We start from the raw sequence: 25,861 nt of genomic DNA, 5'->3' as shown, positions 1-25,861 counted from the left end.
CACAGTTATAATCGTAAGTAAAGGAACATGCTTGCATAAAACATCAAGTCATATTGAGTACCATGAAGGTAAACATGTTTTGAGGGGGGATGTGCGATTAGTCTACCTATAGGCAAGTCATGATACAGATATACAACATGATCCCCCATTCCGTGACATCATCTCAGAAAAAAAAACCAAAAATCTCTCTCAATAGAGGTTTTAAAGCTCCAACGCCAGATCCGCCAACCCTGAAACATAATATGGGTAAAAAGTGTAAAAGCGGCTAGGCGGGATATGAATACAGTGAAATACAGGACAGGCGAGGGATCTGAGCCGCACAGATCTCTCATCCTCAGATATTGTAACAGGCTTTTATAACACAGAATCAAGACCCTTAAGGCTTGTTCTCATCCTTCTTCTCACCCTCTTGAGACTGCTCAGAGGAGGAAGACTGCTCGCCGCTGCTCTCGTTGCGAGCCTTGTGCATCTTGTCGAAGAGGTTCAAGCTGGCAACCTGGAGCTCATCGGTCTTCTCCTTGATCTCGGCGGCGGTGGCGGTGCCCTCACCAGAGAGGTTCTTGGCGACGAACTCACGGAGAGTGGTGATCTTCTCCTTGATGGAGTCGGCCTCAGTCTTGTCGAGCTTGTCAGCATACTCGTTGAGAGCACGCTCGGTATCGTTCAGGACGCTGTCAGCACGGTTGGCAGCCTCGATAGCACCCTTGCGCTCCTTGTCGGCCTCAGCGTACTTCTCGGAGTCCTCAACCATCTGCTCAATCTCGCTCTCAGAGAGACCGGAACCGGAAGCAATGGTGATGGACTGGTCCTTGTTGGTGGACTTGTCCTTGGCGTGAACGTGGACGATGGAGTCAGCGTCAATGTCGAAGGTCACCTCGACTTGAGGGACACCACGGTGAGCAGGGGGGATACCAACAAGCTGGAAATTTCCGAGAAGCTTGTTATCCTTGACGAGCTCACGCTCACCCTGGTAGACCTTGATCTCGACGGCAGTCTGGAAATCGGCTGCGGTGGAGAAGACCTGAGACTTTTTGGTGGGGATAGTGGTGTTTCGGTTGATCAGACGGGTGAAGACACCACCGAGGGTCTCAATACCGAGGGACAGAGGGGTAACATCGAGAAGGAGGAGATCCTTGACCTCACCAGAGAGGACAGCACCCTGAATAGCAGCACCGATGGCAACAGCCTCATCGGGGTTGACGGACTTGGCGGGATCGCGGCCGAAAATGCTCTTGACGGACTCAGCAACCTTGGGCATACGGGTCATACCACCAACGAGGATGACCTCCTGGATCTCCTTAGCGGAGAGGCCAGCATCCTTGAGGGCCTTGCGGACGGGCTCGATGGTGCGGGTGATGAGAGGGTCAACCATCTTCTCAAGCTGAGCTCGGCTGAGCTTCATGTTGATGTGCTTGGGACCAGAGGAGTCGGCAGTGATGAAAGGAAGGTTGATATCGGTAGAGAGAGAAGAAGAAAGCTCGATCTTGGCCTTCTCAGCAGCCTCACGGATACGCTGGATAGCCATGCGGTCACCAGACAGGTCAATGCCAGAGGTCTTCTTGAAGTCCTGGACAAGGTGGCGGACGAGGTGGATATCGAAATCCTCACCACCGAGGTGGGTGTCACCGTTGGTGGACTTGACCTCGAAGACACCGTTCTGGATCTCGAGGATAGAGATATCGAAGGTACCACCACCAAGATCGTAGACAGCGACAACGCGGTCAGCCTCCTTCTCAAGACCGTAGGCAAGGGCGGCGGCAGTAGGCTCGTTGACGACACGGAGAACGTTGAGACCGGCAATTTGACCGGCATCCTTGGTGCTCTGTCGCTGAGAGTCGTTGAAGTAAGCGGGGACGGTGACGACGGCGTTCTTGATGGGCTTGGAGAGGTAGGCCTCGGCGGTCTCCTTCATCTTGTTGAGGACGAAACCACCAATCTGAGAAGGAGAGTAGTTCTGGCCACGAGCAGCGACCCAGGCGTCGCCGTTGGTGTGCTGGACGATTTTGTAAGGGACCTCCTTGATATCACGCTGAACCTCAGCATCCTTGAACTTGCGTCCTATTAATCGCTTGGTAGCGAAGAGGGTGTTCTCTGGGTTGACGACGGCCTGACGCTTGGCAGCGACACCGACAAGTCGCTCGCCATCCTCGGCGAAAGCAACAACTGAAGGAGTGGTTCGGGCACCTAATTGAGAAATGTTTAGTGGTTGTCCGTGAGACGAATTGGCATGTAAAACCAACCTTCCGAGTTTTCAATGATGCGGGGGACCTTGCCCTCCATGATGGCGACGGCAGAGTTGGTGGTACCAAGATCGATACCGATCACGGCACCCTGGACCTTGCCCTCGGACTCAGTGGACTCATAGCGAGCGAACTTGGCAGCCAGAGGAGATCGGGTGAAAGCAGCCGAGCGAGCGGCGAGAGGGGAAGCTCGGGGAAGCTGATGCGATGGTCAGTACAATGCAATGTGGGATGAAGCGATTGCGGTGTAAGAGAGACTTACAGCCCTCGACAAGCGCGAAGCCAGCATTTTGATTATGGGTATATGGGAATAGAGTACAGGAAAAGAAAAAGGATGAAGGCGCAAGTCGGAGAGTAGATGGGAGGAGGTGGTGTTTTAGAGGATTGAGTATGAATGGAGATGATGGAATCGAGAGGAACGAATTTTTTTACTCGAAAAAAGCTCTTTCCCCGGTCGGTCATAGAAGCCAAAGGAAAGAGGCAAGCACCGGGTTGTCTCCACTGAACCGGCTAGGTTCGGACCATGGTTATTCCTGTAGAGGCCCACTCCGTAGTTAGGTGAAAGATCTGGTAGAATCAACGGAACGGCTCCCGATAAAGCATATCACGAAAGTCAACTGACAACAGACGATCTATGTAGAACGAACATACAACGACTATCTGCGCTTAAATGCAGCTTTAAACTATTGCCTACTCGACCTCCTACGCTTCTCAGTTCATGATATAAAATGCCCTCTCTTCTCGACCTTGTATCCCGAATATGCGGAGCCAATGGGGATCGGACGCAATGAGAAGACCCGCGCTGCACGCCTAGGGCCTCGAGGCACGCTAATGAGAAGTGCTCCTCTTTCCCCCAGAAGATAGCTGAGAAAAGCTTCACCACACGTGATGAATGCTTCGGTGTTACCGGAAAAGTAACGGATTTGGCTCGGGCATGTCAAGAAGTTCATAACTCGGGGTCTTGCACGAAGCTGTCTGTCATACGCGAGTCAGCTAGTCTAAGGTAGCTTGATACTGGTGTCATGATATAGAATGCTTTCAGTAAGTATTATAGCTGCAAGGCTGATGACGGCATGGACAGCTTTGAAAGCCAGTGTTCGATGGCTTCACATGTCACCAGTTGACAATTCCATCTTTGGATAGTGACACAGTATACTCAGGGACAGCAAATGCTTCTCAGTTGTCGTCGTTGTTTTCGTTGACTGCTCTTCGTTACGACAACTGCCCCTCGGGGAGCAAGAAAACGCTGGACCTTAATACAGGGTGTCAAAATAAACTCAGCAAGAAATATCCTAAGGTTATGCAAATTTACCTAAGTCTTTTTGTCATCTAGGATCAAGGTCCTGAGTTTTCTTTCCTCCCCTAGCCGCCTTCTAACATCTCTAGTGGTGACGAGCAGTGATATAATTCATGATGTTCCATGGCCTGTGCGTATTCTTCATGAGAGACACCGAGAACTAGCCTCATCTAAGTAGAACCCTGGATTGAGATGTTTTTCCATAGGTAGTTACACGATTCCCACTACTAACCAGTAGTAAATAATGATAGTCTGGCGTATCAAGGGTACTCAAATATCTTCAACTCGAGAGAAAAAAGGGATGTGGTTAACACTGAATTGAGCTGTACCTGATCTTGGCTGATCATTCAGTTGGGGTCGGTCCTGAAATTATCCCGTAGACCTCGCCCATTAAATCAGATCAAGCCAGACGTCATTCGCGCATGCAACCTTCATAACCCACACCAGTAATCGCCCGACTCGGCCAACGACATTTCTTCTATTACGCTCCCAGAACCGTCATTTCACATCGGAAACAAATAGACAACTCGATAATCTTATACTCCCCATCATCCGCGCTCTGCCTGTCGCATTGTTCGCCACAACCGTGCCGCTCGCGTTGCGCCTACTAGCCGCCGGCGATTTCGAGAGCTCGACAACTCATACGCAGGACAAACCCTCATCGTATCGATATTCAGCCACCGGGTAGCTCGCAATTCTCCGCATTGTCGCTCCCTTTGAGGGGCGGCGTGGTCCAAGATGGCGATAGATGAGAACGAGTATGGCGACCCTCATAGCCAACGAGCTTATCAATCATGACCATTGATTGTCTCGAGACTAACATCGTCCAGCATGTACCCGACCGATGCCCTCGTTTCGAAGCATGCGCGGAAACATTACCGCATCCCCGTGCGCTCACAGTATGTCATAATCCATCTTGTGGTGGCGCCATCATGCTCATGATATCCAGACATTGGCAGTTACGGTCTCTCGTTAGCGCCGAGAAGCAGGACATTGTCTATTTTCCAGGTGGCAACGGCAGTAACCATGTCCAACGGCTGAACACAACAACCCGAGAATGCGAAACTATCAAACTTCTCACTTTTGCGCCTCGATGCCTCGTCGCCGAGAAAGGATGGCTATGCTGTGGGAGCGAGAGTGGCGATTTTGTGGCAATTCGACTTGATGAAGGAAACGATGATGGCCATGGAATCCTATCAGAACTCGATCCGGACACTCGACTTAGCCTGGGACTCGACTCGTCCCGTGATGACCCTATACTCTCTCTTCTCAACCGCGCGAGACGGAACAACAAAACCCTGATCGCGAAAAGTATGAAGTTAGCCAAGGACCGGGTAAACTGCATTACACTTTGGTTCCCGCCAACAAGGATGCCAGCGCACGATAGGGCGTATAAGGAACCTGTGGCGGTATTGGCTAACAACGACCGTACTGTTACACTGGTGAGCCTCAACGATTTTGACCAGAAGGAGAAAACAGAGGCATTGGATATCATCACCTACCCAGACTTCGTGAACCGCGCACTCATCTCTCCAGACGGCCGGCTTCTGATCGCCATTCTCGACGACCCATATCTGTATGTCCATGAGAGAGTTAGGAGCGTCGCAGAATCTCCAGCGACGAGATCAAGTGAAAGTCATACATACCAATGGGAACAGACACAGAGAATACTTCTCAAGAGCCAAAAGAAAGACGACAGAACAGATAGTCGAGGAAGTTTCGCCGCCTGTTTCTCTGAATCGGGAGCATATCTCGCTGTTGGGACCCAACATGGCACCATCTCCATCTTTAATGCTGCACTTCTCGCAAATCCTAATGCCGACCCCCTTATTACAACTTTTCCATCTTCACGTCCACACAGTGGCCCCGGTGCTATTCGAGATATGGCCTTCTGCCCCGGACCATTCGGAATGCTTGCCTGGACAGAGGACAGAGGCAATGTTGGCATTGCTGATATGAGGAGCAATTTTTATGTTCGTCAAATTGTAAACATTGAAGAACCGGTCTTTGAGCACATCAACATCCCAGACCGAAACACCATTGATCCCCGACTTTTGGATAGCCGCCGCGAGAGAAGGGATGCTGCCCTCGGATCAGGCGCCACAGAGACTGGGAGACGCCGAGATGTGATTGACACTCTTAATACTCCTTTGACTTCCAACGAGACACTTGTACTTGAGGCTATGCAGCTTGGTAGGCGTAGTCGTGAAAGGGCTGCTCAAAGAGTGGCGGCGGCAGCGGCGGCGGACGAGAGGGCTACAGGTGGTCCGACTAACTTTTGGGCGGCCAGGTCAGCCCGTCGAACTATTGGCAACGATGACAGTGAGCGGCCTATGGCTCGAAGGAGCAGTAGTATTGGTCGTGCCATGGGAGAGCTGCTGGGCAGCAATTACAACAGACGCCCAGTGACAAGAACTCCACGCGAAGCCTCCGACACCCCGGAAATTGGAAGAAGGCCAGATCGGTTGATGGAGAGCCTCGGTGAAACAGTGGCCATGCTTCGGGAACAACGGCAGCGCCAAGATTCATCCTACCTCACAGTGCTTGAGATTCTCCAGGCACGAGAGCGAGGCGACGACCGCGACCTCGACGATACAACAATCATAGTGCCGCTTATCAACCAGGCGGTGAATCCGGTGAATCGATGGGAGGATGACCACGGTGTCTTCGAAGTCCCGCCTTCGCCGGACAATACTGCCGGGTTGGCGTGGAGCGAAGATGGTCGTACACTGTAAGTCTCCTTTTGGTCATTCTGTATACGCTTTTTACTAACATGACGTAGCTTTGTTGGTGCACAGAACGGCATTTACGAGCTCCACGTGGACACTCAGAGCAGGAAGTTCTTCCCGAGCGTTTCGATGAGGTAAAAAGCCAGAAGACAACGAGTGGACGCAACCTTTGTGCTGGCGCAGGCGGTTTTTAATGGCAGCTTTGGGGTGATATCTTGATTTACCAAAAGTGATGACCAGTGACGACGGTTCAGTATTAGCATGGGCACAGGATACCTTGAGTACATTCCTACCTCTTTCTTGACATGGCGTTTGCGATGTTTTATCTCAGTCACATTACATTACCTTTCGCTTCTTACGTGCTCACATATAGCATAACTGTTATCGATGATAGCTTGAATATAATCCAACGAATTCTAGCTACGATTTTACAAATACTCTGCTCTACAGTGACTTGCTGGTCCCGTAGAGCAATTCTTGTACCGTCTCAGCGATCGCCAGTGAGCTCGTTAATCCAGGACTTTCGATACCCAATAGATTTACCCAGCCCTCGTATCCCTCCTCTTTCCTGATGATAAAGTCGTGGAACCCTTTGCCTTTGAGGACAGCCTCTTGTCCAGCTAACTTGGGACGAATACCAGCATAGTCTGCCACTAAAGCCGAGGCGTCAATGCCTGGTAGATAACGCTGGATCTCAGTAATAGCTTGCGGCAATCGTGCTGCGTTGACAGCCAAGTCATTGGGATCATCAATCCATTCCACATCTGGGCCAAAACGTAGACGACCCGCAAGATCAAGCGTCAAATGGGTGCCTAGGCCTGCAATGCCAGGCTCAGGGACGGGATATATGAGACGCGAGATCTTGGGCTGGGAGGCGGAATACGAGAAATAGTTGCCCTTGGCATAGTACAGCTCCTGTCGCTTCTCAGACGGGACAATCATGTTGTGAATAACCGCAGCTCCGAGACCAGCAGCGTTGATGAGCGTCTCAGCCGTTATACTCGAGGTCTCACCTGTGGCAGCATCCTTAACACCGATCTCCCAACCTTCACTGCCGGGTTTAGATCCGAGAGGTTTGATGTTTACGACGGGTGAGTTGAGCGCCGAAACACCACCAGCATCCTCGAATAGGCCTTGGAGACACAACATCAAGCCGTGCGAGTCGACGATACCCGTTGTCGGACTCTCAAGCGCACAAGCAGCATTGACGCCTTCACCGTCTCTCTTGACCTCTTCACCGCTCACCCATCGTGTTGGGACACCGAGGTCGTTCTCGCACAGTGAGTGAATCTTCTCGAGAGTGTCACGCTGTGCGTCGTTTTGAGCGACGATCCATTTGCCCGTGCGGCGATGGCCTATATCGTGCTTCTCACAAAGCTGGTATAGCAGATTCTTGCCACGGATGCAGAGTTTTGCTTTCAAGCTGGATGGTCCGTAGTAAATACCGGCGTGTATAACTTCACTGTTACGCGAGCTTGTCTCTGTGCCAATAGCATTGTGGCGCTCAATGAGAACCGTTGAGGTATCGTCCCGCTGCGCAAGTTGACGGGCCACGGCAAGCCCAACGACACCGCCACCAATTACCTACTACAATGTTAGAGTCATAGTCTCGAATTGATTTGAAATACATCGTGGCAACTCAATGGCGTTTGTCCCCCGCTCCCTACCTCGTGATCCTGCTACGGACGGGATCGATCGGAGACTGAAGCTCCGGCGCCGGAGCCGGGTCATGATACGGGTCTTATGATGACGATGAAGTGGACTTACAGCATGGGTGAAGTCGGCTCTAGCAGCTGACGTCGAACTGAAGCTATTTCTTTGAATAGTTTGTAGGTTTGTGGGGAATTTACGTGCCAATGGTCGAAGCATCATGAATGTTGTTTAGATTGAGTTGTTTGCAAGAGTGGGAGGATATTATATCTAGAATTCGGCCAAGATGATGCATACACCGAGCTGACCAACGACGCAACACAGACGGGGAGTAACACCATGTGCCGACCAAAACAGATACAAATTTCCAAGGAAACATAGATATTCACTCTATAACGTTTTGCATATCTTTTGGTGACACTGCAAGTGTGTAGAAAACTGCTGCTCATGAGCTTGATACCCTGCAGGCTACTTTCAGAAGCCAACTTGAGGAAGTCGTAAAACTTGAAGACCTCGATCCTATGATACAAATACAATTTGGCAGGTTGAGGATGAATTAATATAGAGGATGCTTGTGAAGCTTTTTGGAAACTCAATTTTTGTCATATCAGGTCCATATGACTATCTCATCCTTCCTTTCAAGGGATCGGACTCATGATAATATGCATACGCTGAATCCATAACGCCATATTTGTCTCAAGCTGGTTTTAATTGCCGCTGGAAAATCGGCCCCCATCACTTCCGCCTCGATCGCTTAACGCCACAAGATTTAAGGTGCTTCGTGTTCTAAGTATCAGATAAGACATGAGCCAGCATCTTCAAGGCTTGGCTTCCTCAGCGATGGATTTGTCCTCCTCCTTATCTACAGTCGTAGAAGAGGATCTTGTCAGGTTTGAGGGGTGAGGTGGCTCATGAGGGGCTGATGGACCAGTCCCGAGGTCTGTCAGTTGTTTCTCTGGATATGTGTTAGCAAATGTCCCATCAGCATGAACTGCTTATGGACTCACCTAGCTCTCGTACTCGGTGACGAAGCATCTGGTTCTCACGAACCAGCATCTGTGTCTCAGCCTGATAGAATGCGCTTTCATCGCGACCACCCAGAACCCAATCCTCGCTATTTCCACCTATGGACGTTGCGCGAAGTCGTGGGGAGGCACCACTACGACTGGGTGTTCGAGATCGTCGTTGGAGGTCGGCGCGGGCTAGATCGAACGAGCTTCGAGGATGACGATAGCTATTGGAGCGAGAACCAGATCCGCCGGTTGGAACAGGAGGGATAGAGACATGAGGGCTGGAGGCATGGGGGGTTCCGTGACCTGACCGCTCGGAAATGGCAGAGCTTTCCTCTACAGCTGAGCTCTGGTTCTGGTTGTGGGGGTTCGCAGCTTGAAGGCGCTGAAGTTCGAGCTGCTGCTGTCGGATCATCTGCAAGAGGCGGTTCTATCAACGAGAAGTTAGCCATTGTTGCGTATGACATGGCATCATATTTCTTACCACGTGAGCTTCTTGCTCTGCCTCAAGCTCTTGATGCAGCTCACCCAGGCTGGGGGCTCTATGATGATGCGGATCGCCCGTAAAGGGGGATCCAGAGAGAGGTTGCGGGCTCGCAGTCCGTAGGCCAGACGGTTCGTTGACCATCTCGCCTGGCGAGGGCACAGAAGGGTCGTTTAGTTGGAGGTTCATGAGCACGGTGGAACGTCGTCGACCGGTATTTGGGGAGTGTTGGTTGCGAGAGATGGAGCTACTTGACGATCCTGTTGAATGTTAGTGGCCGAGTTGATTATTTAGACACGAACTAGGAGACGACGTACTTCGTGGAGATTCGTGTTGAAGTCCAGCATTCATGGTCGCAGCTGCTTGCAACGATATCGAAGCTGATCGTGGGGATCTTGTTGGCGAGTCGCTGCGGGGAACAGCGGTGTTGAGTGGTGGAGACGCCATGATGATAGGTGCTTTCCTTGTATATATCACTTTGGTCTTGGTTGTTCTTATAAGGTACAACTAGTAGACGTTTCCAAAGAGCGAAGAGAACCTCAAAATAAAGTGTATGAGGGGAATCGGTGAATACGTCAGAATTAGGAAGACGTTGTTAAAACGATTGGTCGAGTTACGTTTGTCAGTTTGTTCGAACCGTTGGTGTGGAGGGGTTATAGCCAGATAGATAGAGGAGTATAGGCAAGGTATGCATGTACTACAGAGCAGTTTATGCGCGTGTATATAGAAGAATACAGGTTGAAATAAGAATTTATGGTTATTTGATAGGATATGAATACTAGAGGAGAGTTGATTCAGACTCGAGGTCCATCGTGATCACCGAAGCCAGATCGCAATGAGTAAGTCTGCGGCGGAGTTGCTGACGAGTGGCATGCTTGTGTGCTGATCACGACCCTCCAAAACCAAGCTTCCAGGCTCGGCCATGGAGGTCACAGGGCACATCAGTCGATTGCGGGGGTTGGGGCAACTTTGGTACAGTGAACGATACTCCGCTATCGCTCTCCAACTTGAACCTGAACTTCCCCATGGGCGGGCATGTGCTGCTTTCAGCTTGGTTAGACATTCTGTATTCATGATTCCAACCAAAAGGTCACGCAGACATCCATTGGAACTAGACTCATTAACCGCGATGACCTGGAATCACTGACACATCTATTGGTAGAGGCCATCGTGAACAATCTGTTGCACAAAAAAATCATACTGTCGGTTCAACTTGGAGAGTCGTGATACATGGTTTACTCGCAATGACAGATGACCACAGCATCATGATTGCATTCCAAGCCCAAGTCTCACAACTGTAGGCTACCTTGGGTATCCGAATCTTCAACACTGTAAAAAATACCCGCGGCGACCATAAAGAATCACAAGTCATCGACAACGGTATAAACATGCAACGAACCCTCAATACTTCTGAGACAGAAATCAATGTAATCATCCGAACATCGCAACACACATGCAGCTCTATTCACTGCACCGACTCATTTGCATGTTTCATGTGAATCTGATACAGAATGGACCAACAGTTCCAAGCTCAACAGACAGGACAGGCCTCAACGGCCAGGATTTTGAGGGCGTTGGTGATGAAACATGACTGCGTTGAGAACACGCCATTCTCACAGCTATGACCCGCGAGACCCCTTCAATTGACTCAAGGATATCAATTTTTTCTCTCTCGTTGTTGGCTGAACATGTGTAAGACGCATGCCAGTGGCTTATGGCTAAAGGGTCCTGCAAGAAAGTTCAGGTACGTTAAATGAGTCTACGGTGGCTGACTATGAAGGAGGGAAGAGAAAACAAGCGCCTGAGTTAACAGTACTGAGGCTGAAGCTGGTACGTTTCGCTGCTCAGGCTTAGGCTCAGGCATTGATGCTATCTTGAGATGTCATCTCGTCTACAATAACTCACGAACTTTAAAGAATAAGGATGCCTAATATGCAACTATTCCAGGTCAGGAAATAACTTCATTCCAGCCTCTGGATTACACGTCGTCTTTCATCCCAGTGTCACCCTGCCCTACAGGGTCCCTGACGATGGATAACCCGGCACAAGACGGATCTAGATCCCGCGGGGACTTGTGTATTCAAGACAGAAGCTAATCGGCTGTCTACTTGCTGGAGAAAAGTCAAACATATTGGGCATCTTCATCTCGTCTTGCTGTAGTAAAACAAGCCACCAGAGATTCGCAAACCGGTATATCGGTTCGTAATGTCGATCCGCCAGGCTATCCATGCCGGCCTCACAGTCAAGGTGTCATTCCGCTGTGTCGTCCTTGGTTTTTTCGCTGTTCGGCTAGTATGGTCCAGCCAGACTGGCGGTATTGTCTGTGCCAAAAGCCCTTGTCTCCTGGCTAATATTAACGTTAACTACCGTGGCTTCCGGCACTAAAACCACCAGATCCCTGATGTTAATTGCTCCCGATTTTTTTGGTGGGAAATTGGACTCTACGTGTTTTGTTGTTGCTGGTCGAGAGCTTGTTTGTTTGTTTGTTTGTTTATGTCTGTCCTTCACGGCATCAGATAGATCTTGGTTCTTGGACAAGTTGGCTGGATGAAGCTGAGACATGGCCTCCAGATTGATTAATTGGTCAAGGGGCCGGGCCGCCAGAAGTAGGGAGAACCGCCCTTCAGATTTGTATAGATGGGACTGTCTTACTCGCTGCAACTTTCTTGGTTGAATTTGAGGTGAGCTAACCAGAAATTGGGCCCATGCTTGCGAGAAGTTGACATTTGAACCAGACAATTTCAAGCCTAGTCGAGCCCACTACTGCAGGAACACAGCAAAAGCAAAACAAGATGCATCTCCTGGTCCCAATTATCCACGCTCCTGCATAATGGCTTGGAATCAAATAAACCAAGAGGTTAGCGCCTTGTGCTCATCTGAGTGAGGTATCGCTGTCGTATTCGATCGATGGCCCCATTCATATGCCGGGCTGTGGATGACGATTCTGATGACGACTCATTTTGCTGTGATAATGCTGACAAAAGAAAGAAAATGCTGCCGAGAAAAGCAAAATTAGCTCGCAGAGTGACTGACCACGAGCGGAACCGCACTCAATCCTAGAACAGGGCAGCCCTGAGATCCACGGATATTCTTGGTTTTGGTTGTACAGAATTTATGCTGAACAACTGATGCTGTGTTACACAATAGAATGATCGGTGAGGAAGAGGTTCGCCTATTACTTCACAGCAATGGTCAGCTCTGCCAAGTTACCGCCTCTTGAGCGTCATATCAGTGCATCTCTTGATTGTTGGCGCCTGTCATTCGAGGCACAGGATAAACCCAGCAAAATGACTGCACCAATTGTCCCTCACGTGCAAGACTTGCGTCAGCCATTGGACTTCAACTGCAATTTGACTCTGAGATTGAATCATTCCAAAAGGCATCTCAAAAATGTAGGGGGCCCAGGGGTTCCTCGAGGCAGTTGAACAACAACGGAATCGCTTGTTTTCTACGGAGTACAGCCTGACCCCCAGTCCCGAAACAACAGCCATGCTCTTCAGCTGGGCGAGGCTTGGTAGTGAATGATTCAATCCTTGTATTTCCGGGTCGTCGAGGACTAAGAAAGTGGGATATCAATCGGACGTTTTGGCTAGAGGAACCGATCCCCGTCTTTTATCGTGATGAGACACTGGTCTGGCAGCGATAAAGCCGGGGCCACACACAACCAACAAGAGAGCAAAAAATCTTCACCAATTTCTGTTCCTGGAGCTCCTCATGCATAATGGCCTCGTGATAATGTCGATTGACATGTTTGTGATAAAAAGAAACGTTGGTATGTGATATGACACTTAATGTGATCGGCATATCAAAAAGATCGTGATCAGCCGAGCGGCAGACTTCACCGTTCCTACCAGAATTTCCGAAAAGTGTGCCGGGACCTGCGACACGGCACCTTCTGCTGTTATTGGCTGCAGAAGGACAGACAGCAAGGATTGCCGGATTGAGAGCAAGAGTCACATGAGGATTCCTCGAAGCGATATCGCGCTGTTCCGTCATGGGACGGGAGGGAGATAGGGTCCATAGTGTACTGAGGACGTGTTGCCAGACGACAGCATTCTAATATTGGGAAATAACTACTCATCTATAATATAGCCAGGCAATTCTTATTATTATAATTCGTAAGCAGCAAGACTGAGGCCCGTCTATTCTTCCCTCATGAGATCGTGACCAGTCCACTGTCACGCTAGGACCGGCTTCTCAGCCCCTGATCCCGGATGGAGTCGTTGGAAACCTCAAGTTCACAGGGTTTAAGCACGGAGACAAGTTGGTAGCAAAGGAATTGAGTCTTTTTTGTAAGCGGCATGATGACTGTATGTTGATGATAGTCGGTCAGACGGAGGGCTTGTATGGTCCATCTCATGAGCTTACAAAACTCAACTCACAAATATTGGTACTGGGGAAGGTGAGATCAATATGCCGAGGAGCAACACAGGCCTGTGTGTTTTGTAAAACTGTTCTTTATTTAGGACAAAACAAAGTTTCTCTATCCACATTATCCACACATACCGTGCACTGAACATCATTGCAACTTGAGATAATTGATCGAGTTTGTAGGCTTAGTAGAGTCGCATCGTGTCGTGATTAAAGCCGTGTCGATGTTCTTGGGCTAATAGAGTTGACGCTTAGTAGCATCACACCCACTTGTTTTGCAGACGTTGCGTGTGTGTGAATCTGTTCTCGAGTAACACACGTATGAAAACCGTCATTCCCCGTTGTGCTCTTGCCAAAACAGGCCCATAGTTCAACGGGTAAGCCGTTGAACTGGGTCCGAGCACACGAGTCTCACAAACTGTAAGTTTATTTTATATTCGTATACCAGACTCTTGGGTGTTTTCTTGCTGTATGTCTGTTTGGATATTCGGTAAAGGAGAAAGAGAACAATGCCGAGGATCATGAATCTGGACTGCTTTGAGTGAATGTGATTCCTGGGCTGCCAAAGTTAAACACCAACTTAGTAGCGGGATAATCCCTGACGGCCGTTTTGCAGGATGACAGGGGCTCCCCCTGCCCCTGGCTCCTCTTGTGCTCTTCTGTTCGCCTCGCTGAGTGGCCTTTGTCGTCCCCGTTCATGTTGCTCCTCAAGAAGGGTCCCACTATCAATGCCCATGTTCTGTTCTAAGGTCATGTCGTTCGCTGACTTGCTGTCTGTATGGGCGGGGTTGTGGGCTTGCTACTGTTGTATGTACCTGCATCTCTGGACCCATCGAATTGCGTCGTTCGTGCCTTTGGTGTTCCTGTAATAAGAGTATGTGCCTTTCTCAACAGTGCGATACGATGTGTACTTGGGCGCTTGCTTTATGAGGCATCTTGGGCGAGCCAGCCATTACAGTGGTAGCATAGAATGAGGCTTGAGATATGATGTCGAGTAACTCACTAGAATTCAATGTTTCTCTTCAAGGACGCCCAATTAGGAAAAGTTTATCGTGTCCTCCGTTTTCTTACCATCCTGGAACTTGTTTAATTCTGGCCTCGGGGCTCCCCCTCCCTTGCATGGCTCTTGCCTTCGTGCCTGAGGTGGGCTTAGCTTGCCATTGGATCCCCATAAGGCAGTCCCCAGTCCAGTCCAGGTTCAGGACCTTCCCCAGGTCGTGCAGACCACACAGTACCACACCATTAGGTTCAAGAGGTAGGCGCAGGTACTTCATAGCACTTGCGTTTTGCTTGTGGTTGTGCTGGCTTACAAGTTCCTTCCACTCCCACTCCCACCCCCTCAGGTCCTCTTCTACAACCGCTGTCGCTTCTTCTTCTCCTTCTCGACAACCCAAAATACGTCTTTGTTGTTCTCTTCTGATTTTTGTTTGTATACGCGCCTCTTTTCTGGCTCAGCTGTTTCTCTTTACCTCGTCGCTCGCTATTTCATATACTGTCCGTCTGTAGGCTTCGGTTTCACACTCACTCATTGTCCGAACCGCTCTCCCAATCGTCACTCTTTGTTGCCCAATACCTACACTATACTTTCGCCACCACCAACGTCCCGCAACTACTTCTACTTTCCGTTCTGGGCAACAAGCTGTTAACGTTATACCGGGCCTCATACTGTATGAGTTGATATCTGCGCCATATCAGACGGAACTTTTTGACTGAGCTGCAATCTACGGCATCCAAGACGGGAACCCGCATTTCCTCACATCCCACCTCCGGTCAGCCTCGGTCTGGGTTACACATTTTAAACGCACGAATACATGCCGCGCAATTCTTAAACGAGACCTTGTCCCAGGATCATCCCAAGCTCTGTCATACAAAGGTGTCCGAGTTACCGCCTGCATTTGAGCAGCACGGTACCCTACCTATGCCGCTCTGTTCTGCATATCACCAGCAGACCCTTTCTACGCCGACGCCTACCGTTTAGCTTGTTGACTATAACGCATTGTCAAGTCATTAAACTTACCGCGCCTTGAACATTTCGCCAATATGTCTTTCAGAGATTCGTTCATGACCCATAGTGGTACTCTAGAAGTGCTCCAGAGTCATCATGCACCAGCACGAAGAAGCCGTCCTCCGGATATTGACACAATGGCAGCGGAAGAAAATCGTGTGCCATTGAAAGCTGAAAGGGCTAGCAAAAGAGAATCGAGGTTAGGACTGCGAAGTTTATTCAGTCGATCAAAGACGCACTTGGCCAGTCCTGAAACGCCATCATCCTTTGGAAGCCGTACATCACTCCCTGAAACGAATCCTTATTTTCCAGCCCAGCCCGATGCAGTGTTTGACGATATGCCCTCGTCTCCTCACAGCCCGCGCCCTTTGGCTACCATGTTCGAAACCCAACAAAGTCCACCAGCTCAACCGCGACCTGTTGGCCTCGTCAGAGCTCAGGGGTCTGGCAAACCTGGGCGTGGGCCACTTTCAACATGGCATCCTCCACCCCTATTTAAAGCATTTCCACAAGCTGTCAAACACATGACATTGCCAGCTACATCACTGGCACCCGAAGCTATTCTACGCATGCACGAGCGACGAGCTAGCGCACTGCGTGACGAAAATGCCGAAACGCCAGATGCCGAAGGCGCTCCTACCGAGAAGGCTAAGGTCAAGAAGAAGCATCGTCGCAATACCTCCGGCCATTTCCCAAAATTTGAATGGACCAACAAGATTTATGTTCTCGTGACATCAGGCTATTTGCTGCAATATGCAGCAGAAGGACCCTTCGACCGTTTGCCTGAAAGAATATTGCACCTCAGCAAAGATTCTGCAGCATTTGCAAGTGACGTGATCCCTGGACGCCATTGGGTAGTCCAGGTCTCTGCAGCTGCAGAATCTGATGGGACAACATCATCAGATTCTCGTTCTTTATTCTCGCGATGGAATTTCCGGGCCACTGAACGACGCCACGTCTCCAATTTCCTCATGGTATTTGAAACTGCTGAGGATATGGAAGGCTGGATATCAACATTGCGCCGTGAAATCGAGGCACTTGGAGGGAAGAAGACACTTACCGAGACAGGCAAACCAAAGGCCGAGGACGAAGTTGCACCACTACGAGAGAAACCTAGCCAAAGGACTTTGGTAGTACGAGACCCTAATCGATTATCACGCATAGCAAGCTCAAGCTCCCAGAGCCCTCAAAGCCCCGACAGCTTTCTGCCACCCCAGAATCTCCAATGGCAAAGTCAGACACAGTCCAACCGATCAGTCACAAATGTTGCTGAGCCTGAACCTACAGCCGATCAGCCCCTTGATGATATTTCGACGACAAATAGCTTCGTATCGCATGATGGCCGGCAACTGGAGAATTTACGAGAAAATTCGAACCGCCTTTCATTCATATCATCCGGTCAACGGACAGTGGTGACGTCTGCAGGATCCTCACCAGCGTCTTCACCAACCGTCGATACCTTCCCTGCACCTGTCGAGCATAAGTCGTCGCTGGAGGAGGCAAAACTTTCACCAGAGCCGAAACCTAGGCCCAATGCTGCAGCTATCCTGGACCGAAGACAGTCTATGCAAGTTCTCACCCCCTTTGTCGAACTGCAAGGCGGACCCATCAACCTACGACCGCAATCTAGCTATGGATCTGGTGCCGCTGATTTGAAGGCTCCGACACCTAATTTCAGTGTACCCAATTCGTCGAACCGAAGATATTCGTATGCCAAGACTATGGCCCAGGAATTCGGCATGGCTCCTTCGTCAGGTCCACTGGAGGTGCGATCTTTGGGTCGCCGAGCACCACCAACGACGTTACCAATCGCGCGGCCTTTATCCATGGTCGCTGACCAACCGTCGCCAATGGAGGACATCCACGAACGACCAGTGACGCGGCACGGAGACGAAACTCAGTCAACCATTCCAGTAGAAGATGATCTACCGTCCCTGCCAAATATTCCTACTTCATATGAAATGACACCGCGACGTTCGAGCCTGGTACCAATAGAAGAACCAAACGTCGAGATCAGCCGGCCAGGCAGCTCGCGAAGACAATCAGACATGAGGCAATGGCGCAAATCCGAAAATCCCAATGCCATGGGACGAAGTGTTCCCAGCTCAACTCGTCCCAGCCTGGAACAAAGAACACGTTCGCGATCTTTTCTTGGGGGAGCCGAGGAGGCAGCCCGTCGCCGTGCTTCCCTTGATACTTATAGCGATGCACGAAGTGACAGCATGTCAGCCAAGGGCCGGTCACAAAGACGGGCGAGCATTCAATCAGTGATGTCTGACCGGGCATCTCAGTATAGTGCCTCAGGCGACCTCCCACCCCCAATGTCGCCAGAGTCGCTGCCTCTCCCTGCGCCTCCACCCACAGTGCCTCTACCCCCTATTCCCGCATCAGCGAGCAACCCTCTATTGAGGCCTGATATGAACGGGAAGAGCCTTTTCATACGAAGGAGCATGCCTCATCTGGGCGAAGTGCCTCCACCAGTCCCACCACCAACCTGTGCGCTACCTCCTCTTCCACCCAAATTACAAGTCAAGGCCTAAATACCTTGATTCATGCTATATACCCTTTCCTTGTTGTTTTTACTGTTACGAACTTTGACGGAGCGATTGATGTGGATTCCTCGATTCTCCGAAACGATACTAGGCGTTTTGGAACACTGTTGCCTTTATTCTCTTTTGTATCGAGACAAAAATTCTCTTCTGGTCAACACTTGTAAAATATAGAACGGTCAGGCTGGAAGGAGCATTTCCGGTTATGCGACCACGTCTTGGGATGATATCCATGTATAGGCGTACCAAAGGAAACTACCTACTATTCAAGGCTGCATATGGCCGATAGTATTGATAGAGAATGCTGTTTTCAAAGATGTTGCCTCGGCACTGGCTAGTGACGATGCAGTAGATGACAGCGGCTTCACAGGAGCAACAAAAACTTTTATTGCTAAACGTCATCCAAGGACAACTAGAAAGTGAAGAAATGTTTATAAGATAGAAAGCTACTGGTTAGGTAGACACAGATTGGCTGATATCGAGAATAGCTAGGTAGTCTTTGTTCCTGGGCTTATATGAGGCCTAGAGTAGTCTCCACTTTTCAATGAGACTGTTGTGTGCCTAATATTAAGATATAGGCTGTGGAGGTATTGGAATGATGAACTATAAATATTAGAAATATTTTATATTCTGAATGAACTACTCATTCTAGATCATATATGATGCTGATTTCTCGCGCCTAGAAAATTTCAATTAAACGCGTACAGGCCCATGACGCTCCATTAGAAAAAAGGACGTGGCTGGGGGGACGTGCAGCATCTTTAATGGATGGAAATGCCGAGCTGTGTCGTGTTGTCCCAACTACAACAACAACCTCATTAATTCTTCACAACTCCTCCAACCCTCTCAATACCAAGAGCTATACCGCTTTGCTCTTAGAATCTCCTGCCATGCTATTTCTAACCATATAATAAACCTGATACCATAACCACACCTTCCGACAACCAGGATGCCAGCCCTTCCTCCATCGTCAACAATACCCTCAGGGCACAATTCCCTCTCCGTCCGCCAGAATGACGACTCGAGCAGCTCCTTCACCGCCGTGCCAACATCCTACAAGAGCACTGATAACTCCCTCGCTCCCGGTGTCGTCGCCGGTATCGTCCTTGGCTCCGTCGCCGGTTTTCTTCTCCTGCTGTACATCATCTACATGCTCCTACACCGGGGCCCAGTCGTGAGAACAGTCGAAGGTGCATCGACTGTCGTGTCAGGCGGACCCATGAGTACCGTCACGGGCGATACGTCGACATATCTGAGTTTCCGAAGCAGAAGAGACCGAAGAACGAGGAACAGATCGCGGAGCAGGGCTACCTCTAGATCCAAGAGAACGAGATCGCGCACGACGGTGAATTCGAGGGACAGGAGTCGAAGACGAACATCGCCGCTTGTGGGTGATAGTCGAGGAGAGCGAACCATCGTCGATCCTCCTGCGCCGCGCTTCGTTCAAGAATCGACTATTTCATCGGACAACGAGATTGTTGTTGAGGAGGAGCACAGCGTTTCTCCCCCGCGACGATCACGGCGACAGAGCCAAGACCGATATCGTCGAGAGCCGTTGATGGGAGAAGGATATCGAAGAGACTATTCTCCGAGAGATTACTCACCTCGGAGGGAGAGCAGACGGTATAGCCGAGACCGGTAGAGGAAGAGTGTAGCGGCGACAATTTGCGTATTTTATTTCTTCGGTTTGTTTTAATTACGACTTTACGACATATTTTGGACGTTGGATGCATAGATCGATTGGAGTATTGAATGGACGAGAAAGGATTTACTACATTGTACATTGGAAAGAATGAGTAATACGAGTATGCACAAAAGGAGCAGAAGAGAAGAGAAGAGGTCAGATTGAGCGTCAAAATCTTTCGAATCGAGCGAGGTTTTCATTTCGATAGATACCCAGATAGTCTCTACAAAAACCACCTGTAAATACCTAGACAAAAGATTGGTACCATGAACACATGACCTCCCATTTCACCTTTTCTATGAGCGGTATATCTGCTTCATGATATCTCATATCTACCCAGTTGCTCCAAAATACCGTCATAACTCACCATGATAGTAAACAGACAGTAAACCATCGACTTATTCATGAATTTTCTCCACATCTTCAAGCATCGACATCTACTTTTGTAACCTCAAATCAGAAAGGCACCCTCGCCTTCTGATGTACTGAAACATAACGAAATGCCATAAAGAGCCACCTATTTCACTGAGCAGACCTGCATCTGCAGGTAAGCAAGAAAGCAAGCCAACGCGCCGGCAATAAAGACAGAAACATATCCAACAAACATCTTCCTACATGTTCATGCCGCCGTCTTGGCCTCCACCTCCTTGGGGACCGCCAAAGAAGAATGCGTCAAAGGGGTTCATCTGTGGTGCCTCACCAAAGTCGTGGTGAAGGCCCTCCCAGTTCATGCTTAGACCCATGTCAAGCTGCGACTGGTCCATGGCAGTAAAGTCTCCGTTCGATGACGCGCCCAGGTTTTGGAGGAACTCCATTGTTTGAGCATCTGGATAGTCCTGTCCGTTAAATTGCTGCTGTCCACCATAGGATCCTCCGCCGTTTGGTTGGGACGTCACTCTTCGAGGAATTGGTGAAGGAACCATTCCCGATTCTATAGGCGATCCCTCTTGCTTATGGCCAGAGTCTGTAGGGCTTGGTCCACCTCGACTTCGCGATTTGAGCAAATAACCCTCTGTTGATCGTGCCATTGGGGGCGATGGCTGTGCATTCCCGTCGCCCGCAACAGACAATGTAGGGGAGGAAAGCGAGTCAGACAGCGACAAATCAATCTGATAAGAAGCCTGGTCTGAGCCCTGTGGACGGTGACGTCCCTGCCCCGTTCCTTTTGACGAGTCCGGCGGTGTGTTCCACGCAGAGCGTTGTCTTCGGGCCGTCGGGGCACCGAAACCACCTGTTGAAGAGGCCATCTTAATGGTCGCCTTGGCTGTTCGATCGAACGCATCTCGGCACGTCTCGGCGGGAGGGCACTTGTCGATCATATCTGTGAGAACCGATTTGGCAGCGAGGATTGTAAAGTCCACTTCATCCATGCTCTAGATCCACTATTAGCTCATTTCTCCGAGGACTCTGGGTTTCGTCAAAGCTTACCAGGCGACTTCGTACGATGGGCGAGTGCCAGATGGCATAAAGGTACGAGATTCCTGCCATGAACAGGTGATGGGTGGAAAGATAGGTGTAGCTCACCAACCCACTGAGATGGAGTTGTCTATATATGCGGAGGATCTTTTGGCCTGCCTCTGCAACTTTCAGGTAGATTCGATCCTCATCTTCACGAAGCTCTGCTTGGAACGCCGTTGGGCTGTTAACCTCATTTGATGAATTATACTCCCCTTCGAACATTGCAGGAACACTGAGGCTCTGACGATAGAGCATTATGATCGCCTGCCAGTAATTGAGCTCAAGAAACTCGGTCGAAAACATGACACCCGTCTCTTGTCTCGATGGTGCTGACGTCTTCCACTGGTACAGCCTTCGGTCGATATCTATGCGCCATGAACGGAACGAATCGAACTGCACCAGGAAGGGCGACGGGAGATGAATGTGCATATCAGGGAACTTGCCCTGCACACCCGCTTTGGCGATCTGAGCCTGATTGTACTGCAACACCTGAAGAATTTCCGATTGCAGCAGCCTCAGTCGGAAGTAATGATGGGCAACATGCTTGTAGCTAGGTTGGAGCTGATCTGATGCTGGATCTGCAAGTCCGGTCGGTGTAATATAGTCATCGTCCAACAAGGACGGAAACTCGGTAGTGATGACCTGATCGCTGACGCCGAATGGTCTTCCAACGCATGTGCTAACCAGACGATCGAGAGAGTACGTGCACCACCATAAACGGCGCCTCATATCTCGCACCCACAGCTTCTTCCCCCGGGTTTGTGCCCCATTCTCTCGAGAACCAGCACCATCAGTCTGATCCCTTTCGTTAGGAATGGAATCAATTTCCCTGTCATCCTCATAGTGAAGGCCGAGATCGACCGCCAGTCGAACAGCAACACCAATGATGTACCTGGTCCGTGTCAGTCAGGTGAGTTCACACACCACATACGATCAATCAACACATACCAGAGGCCAGGGGGAACGGGTCGAAGCAGAGCAAAATTAGCCAGAAGGAGGACGGCTTGCAGAACTTCTAATCCTCCTCCACTGTTGCTTAAACACGATTCTAGGTGCACGATTGCGCTCGCGTGATACTCCTCTGGTTCACATCGACTTTTGTTGTCTGCACCAGCGTCGCCAGATGAGTCAGATTTCACTGGTTCGCCAACAATGACACCACAGCCGATGGCGAAAACCATATTCAACAAATAGAGTTCTCGCGAGCCTCGGGCCGGATCTTGAGTGGCATATATGCGTTCAAACGTCTGCATAAACTCTCCTCTGTGCAGAATTGGAATTTGAGGGTTCGAGTGTTCAAAATATAACCTCACGAGCCGCAAGCCGACTTCTTTACTGGGGAAGCTTGCAGGCTTGATAGACGGCCTAGTATGAAGGCCGAAAAACGAATCGCGTAGCGAAGCTCCATTGCCGCTCGGTTGCCGAGGATTTCTGGGATCATTCGGGTTAGGTTGTCCAGAGGATGAATACTGAACTGCAGCATATACGACCCGGGCGAACGAGACACCAGATGCGGATGCTAAAGACCGAGGTTTCGAGGGGCTCACGATGTTGAGGAACCCTGATTGGCCCGACTTTTTCTTAAGCGATTCCACCGCCTGGCTCTGAGGCCTTCGGTCGCCGGCTTCTGATGGTCCGGAATAACCTGTTTCGGTGGCGGAGTTGATACTGGCGGTGTCGGTGCCTATTCGAGAACACAATTCGAGGTTTTCGGCTGGGGGAAAGGTGATGTTATTGGCGCTAAGCAGATTCTCGAGCTGCTCGACTCGGGTTTCGAGATAGTAAACATAACTGCGCGCAAGGTCAACATTTGCTCATTAATCGACTTGGAAGATTTTCTAGCGCGTCATCGAGGTCTATGATGACCAAAAGATTACACATCTGGACAATCGCGCGCCTGCGTTGTCTTATCGTACCTGCGTGGGATTTCCTTCTTTGTAATGGGATCGTAGCCAACACAAGCGACTCCTGCCTTAGCGCAACTTGCGCAGCTCGGTAGCTTCTGATCACAACGGTTTTTACGTAGGCGACAACGGTTACAGGCGCTGACGTTGCGAAAGTTACTGCTTTGGCCTGCCTTGGCCGCTACTGAGGGAGAGGCAGTAGTGGAAGATGCTGAAGCGCCGTCGGCTTGGAGACGTTCGCGCTCACGATCCTGGGGGCTCGACTGGCCGTTGCGCGGCGATCCATCGTCATTTGAGTCTTGTCGCTGTCGCTTTGCGGGTTGCGAGCTCGGGGACGGAGGGCCACGCGCAGGCATTGTAACGGCCCGGCGGGCAACCGAAGACGGCGCCGATAAGTTTGCGACAGGTTCGGAGATGAAGAGAAGTGGCTCGGGCGGAGTGACGCGATCAGCCGGAGAAAGCGATATCCAAGAGGTCGGCCTAAGGTAGGTTGTCGTCTGTGAATTGATGATGGAGACGGAGAGAGTGGGTTTGAGCTTGCTTGAGCTTAGTCGGGGGACGGAGACGGGGGCGGAAGGTGGCAGGTGAAAGGCGGAACGGTAGATTGAGAGTTCCGGTCGGGACTACCTTAACAATTAATGAAACGAACGGGCGGAGAAGGTAGTCTAAGGTAAGCGCGGTTCTGAGGACAGTATCAGGAAGGCAGCTACTCCGAATGGGTGGGATAGATTGAGACAAAAAGGCAGGAGCTGGACAATTGAAGGATATGGATAAGGCGGGAAGGGATCGACGAGCCGCTGTACCCGCTAACGTTTGTCAAAGCGCAAGGAGTTTGTCAAGTGTATTAGAGCTGATATCTGATGAATTGGGGGTTCAAAGATATGGGAAGAAGCCCAGGGCAATATGATGAGATCAAGTGGTTGCCGAACTGCCTAATAAATCTTCCAGAATTGGCCTCTCCGATTATCAGTCAAACAAGCAACAACTTCTTTGCTGACTATTTGTTGTCTGCGGGGACCAACCAAGCTTGGCCCATGACTAGACCCCCAAGAACAACGATTCTGGCTGTCAACGCCGTAGAAAGTCGAGACTAATTTGGGGCCTGGACTAAGCGAAAATCATGGCAACTGGTCCCTGAAAGAGGAGACCTATCAACTGTGCATACAATTCCTCAGTATAGAGAGGCAACATCTCGTGGTGGAGGTGACGGTGGTTGATGGCCGCTTCTGGATGAGTCTGTGATGATGATAATTGTCACGTTTGTTTCATGGAGAATGGAGACAAGCAAGGGTCTTGAAGTTTCCAATTGTAAGCAATTAAAAGTTTTCAACCGAATTATATGGCACAAGGATCCATGTAGGAGTAGGCACCGAGATATTCAAGATGGTTCAGACAATAGCTTTGTTAAAGCGTATAAGATACTACCTAAGGATTCGATAACAATGCATTATCTCGATTCTCAAAACTGCAAACAAGCCACCAGAAAAAAAAGCAAAGAAGGAAAGACCCTCTTCGTTGGTCAAAGTGCAAGTGCTGTCAATAACCAGACAAGGGTCCTTCCAGATTCATCCCAGTTTGAATCCTGTAGCGAGCAGGTGGGGGAAAGATGATTTCTCTACGAATTGACTCCTTATATTGGCCAATTTATTCCCTTCTCAACTCATCGTTTCTTACGGAGTATAAGAGAGGAAGAAAGAAAACCATCAAAGTCAACTGCAAATCTGGGAATCAATGTTCTTGGCGTGCAGCACCTTAAAAATGCCTTGTTTATCATCCTGTCGATCCTCTCCTGCAAACCAGACTTACAAGTTTGAGGCGTATCATGACAGCGAATCATCTTATCAGCTCTCTTGTCTTCTTTTCCTTTCTTTTTACTCGCAGAGAAAACTGCGGTGATCGTGATTTGTGTATTGTATCCGAAGTTGTCCGGCTTTATAACCGGTCCCCTTCATCCTGCTCTCAGCTTTCGCCGCCAGATACCGCATCGGGGCATTGACAGCGGCACAGTGCAGTTGTATACATCCCGCTTTTCAGTCTTTGATTCGAGTAGTGAGAAGAGACGACTAAGAGGTTACTTTGAGTAATACTCAAGCACTTCTCATGCCGAATTACACTACTCACCGTATCATGTTCAGTGAATATATCGCTGGTCCGGCTCCGTTGACCTGAACCTTGTCGACGGGCTTGTCTCTTGGACCGGATCGGATGCAGCCTGGCTGGCGGTTGGCTGCATCATCACCAACACCAGCCAACATCTTTTCCGATTCCCGATTTGAGATGCCGGTCGCCGTATTCGTACATAAGCTGCACGAGCATGAATAAGCTCACAAAAGAAATTCCGATTTCTTGGTTACCTGATCCATATCTCTTTATTGCCGCCTCAACTATCCATCGATATATCCTCACGCAAACTTGAGTGTCACACACAGAAGATCCATGCTAACAACCAACAATAATATCTTCTACCACGATTTGTCACT

The 25,861-nt window shown here is 49.8% G+C and overlaps 7 protein-coding genes; 3 read left to right on the top strand and 4 right to left on the bottom strand.

The window, feature by feature from the left end:
* Window positions 1-376: 376 nt before the first annotated feature.
* FFUJ_04994 (putative Hsp70 family ATPase SSC1) lies at window positions 377-2,529 on the bottom strand (the record flags this gene model as incomplete). XM_023571654.1 has 3 exons in its annotated part: window positions 377-2,184; window positions 2,241-2,439; window positions 2,503-2,529. The coding sequence occupies 3 exons, from the start codon at window positions 2,527-2,529 to the stop codon at window positions 377-379; spliced, it is 2,034 nt and encodes a 677-aa protein (XP_023425924.1).
* Window positions 2,530-4,275: 1,746 nt separating this feature from the next.
* On the top strand, window positions 4,276-6,404 carry FFUJ_04995 (uncharacterized protein; the record flags this gene model as incomplete). XM_023571653.1 has 4 exons in its annotated part: window positions 4,276-4,295; window positions 4,368-4,436; window positions 4,487-6,268; window positions 6,320-6,404. 4 exons carry the CDS (start codon window positions 4,276-4,278, stop codon window positions 6,402-6,404), a joined length of 1,956 nt encoding a protein of 651 aa, XP_023427110.1.
* A 306-nt stretch (window positions 6,405-6,710) lies between these two features.
* Window positions 6,711-8,135, bottom strand: FFUJ_04996 (related to FAD dependent oxidoreductase; the record flags this gene model as incomplete). XM_023571651.1 has 2 exons in its annotated part: window positions 6,711-7,850; window positions 8,034-8,135. 2 exons carry the CDS (start codon window positions 8,133-8,135, stop codon window positions 6,711-6,713), a joined length of 1,242 nt encoding a protein of 413 aa, XP_023425923.1.
* A 599-nt stretch (window positions 8,136-8,734) lies between these two features.
* Window positions 8,735-9,857, bottom strand: FFUJ_04997 (uncharacterized protein; the record flags this gene model as incomplete). XM_023571650.1 has 4 exons in its annotated part: window positions 8,735-8,871; window positions 8,924-9,356; window positions 9,411-9,670; window positions 9,728-9,857. The coding sequence occupies 4 exons, from the start codon at window positions 9,855-9,857 to the stop codon at window positions 8,735-8,737; spliced, it is 960 nt and encodes a 319-aa protein (XP_023425922.1).
* A 5,964-nt stretch (window positions 9,858-15,821) lies between these two features.
* FFUJ_04998 (uncharacterized protein) lies at window positions 15,822-18,326 on the top strand (the record flags this gene model as incomplete). Its single annotated transcript, XM_023571649.1, has 1 exon — window positions 15,822-18,326. One exon carries the CDS (start codon window positions 15,822-15,824, stop codon window positions 18,324-18,326), a length of 2,505 nt encoding a protein of 834 aa, XP_023425921.1.
* A 958-nt stretch (window positions 18,327-19,284) lies between these two features.
* FFUJ_04999 (uncharacterized protein) lies at window positions 19,285-19,977 on the top strand (the record flags this gene model as incomplete). The annotated part of the gene is made up of 1 exon (XM_023571648.1): window positions 19,285-19,977. One exon carries the CDS (start codon window positions 19,285-19,287, stop codon window positions 19,975-19,977), a length of 693 nt encoding a protein of 230 aa, XP_023425920.1.
* A 653-nt stretch (window positions 19,978-20,630) lies between these two features.
* FFUJ_05000 (related to positive transcriptional regulator for purine utilization) lies at window positions 20,631-23,737 on the bottom strand (the record flags this gene model as incomplete). XM_023571647.1 has 4 exons in its annotated part: window positions 20,631-21,392; window positions 21,448-22,369; window positions 22,426-23,268; window positions 23,394-23,737. 4 exons carry the CDS (start codon window positions 23,735-23,737, stop codon window positions 20,631-20,633), a joined length of 2,871 nt encoding a protein of 956 aa, XP_023425919.1.
* Between the last annotated feature and the right edge of the window lie 2,124 nt (window positions 23,738-25,861).

The sequence above is a fragment of the Fusarium fujikuroi genome, chromosome FFUJ_chr02, assembly GCF_900079805.1.
Source record: "Fusarium fujikuroi IMI 58289 draft genome, chromosome FFUJ_chr02".
Classification (NCBI taxonomy): domain Eukaryota; kingdom Fungi; phylum Ascomycota; class Sordariomycetes; order Hypocreales; family Nectriaceae; genus Fusarium; species Fusarium fujikuroi.
The sequence above is the reverse complement of the archived record's forward strand: the minus strand, read 5'-3'. Positions and strand labels throughout refer to the sequence as shown.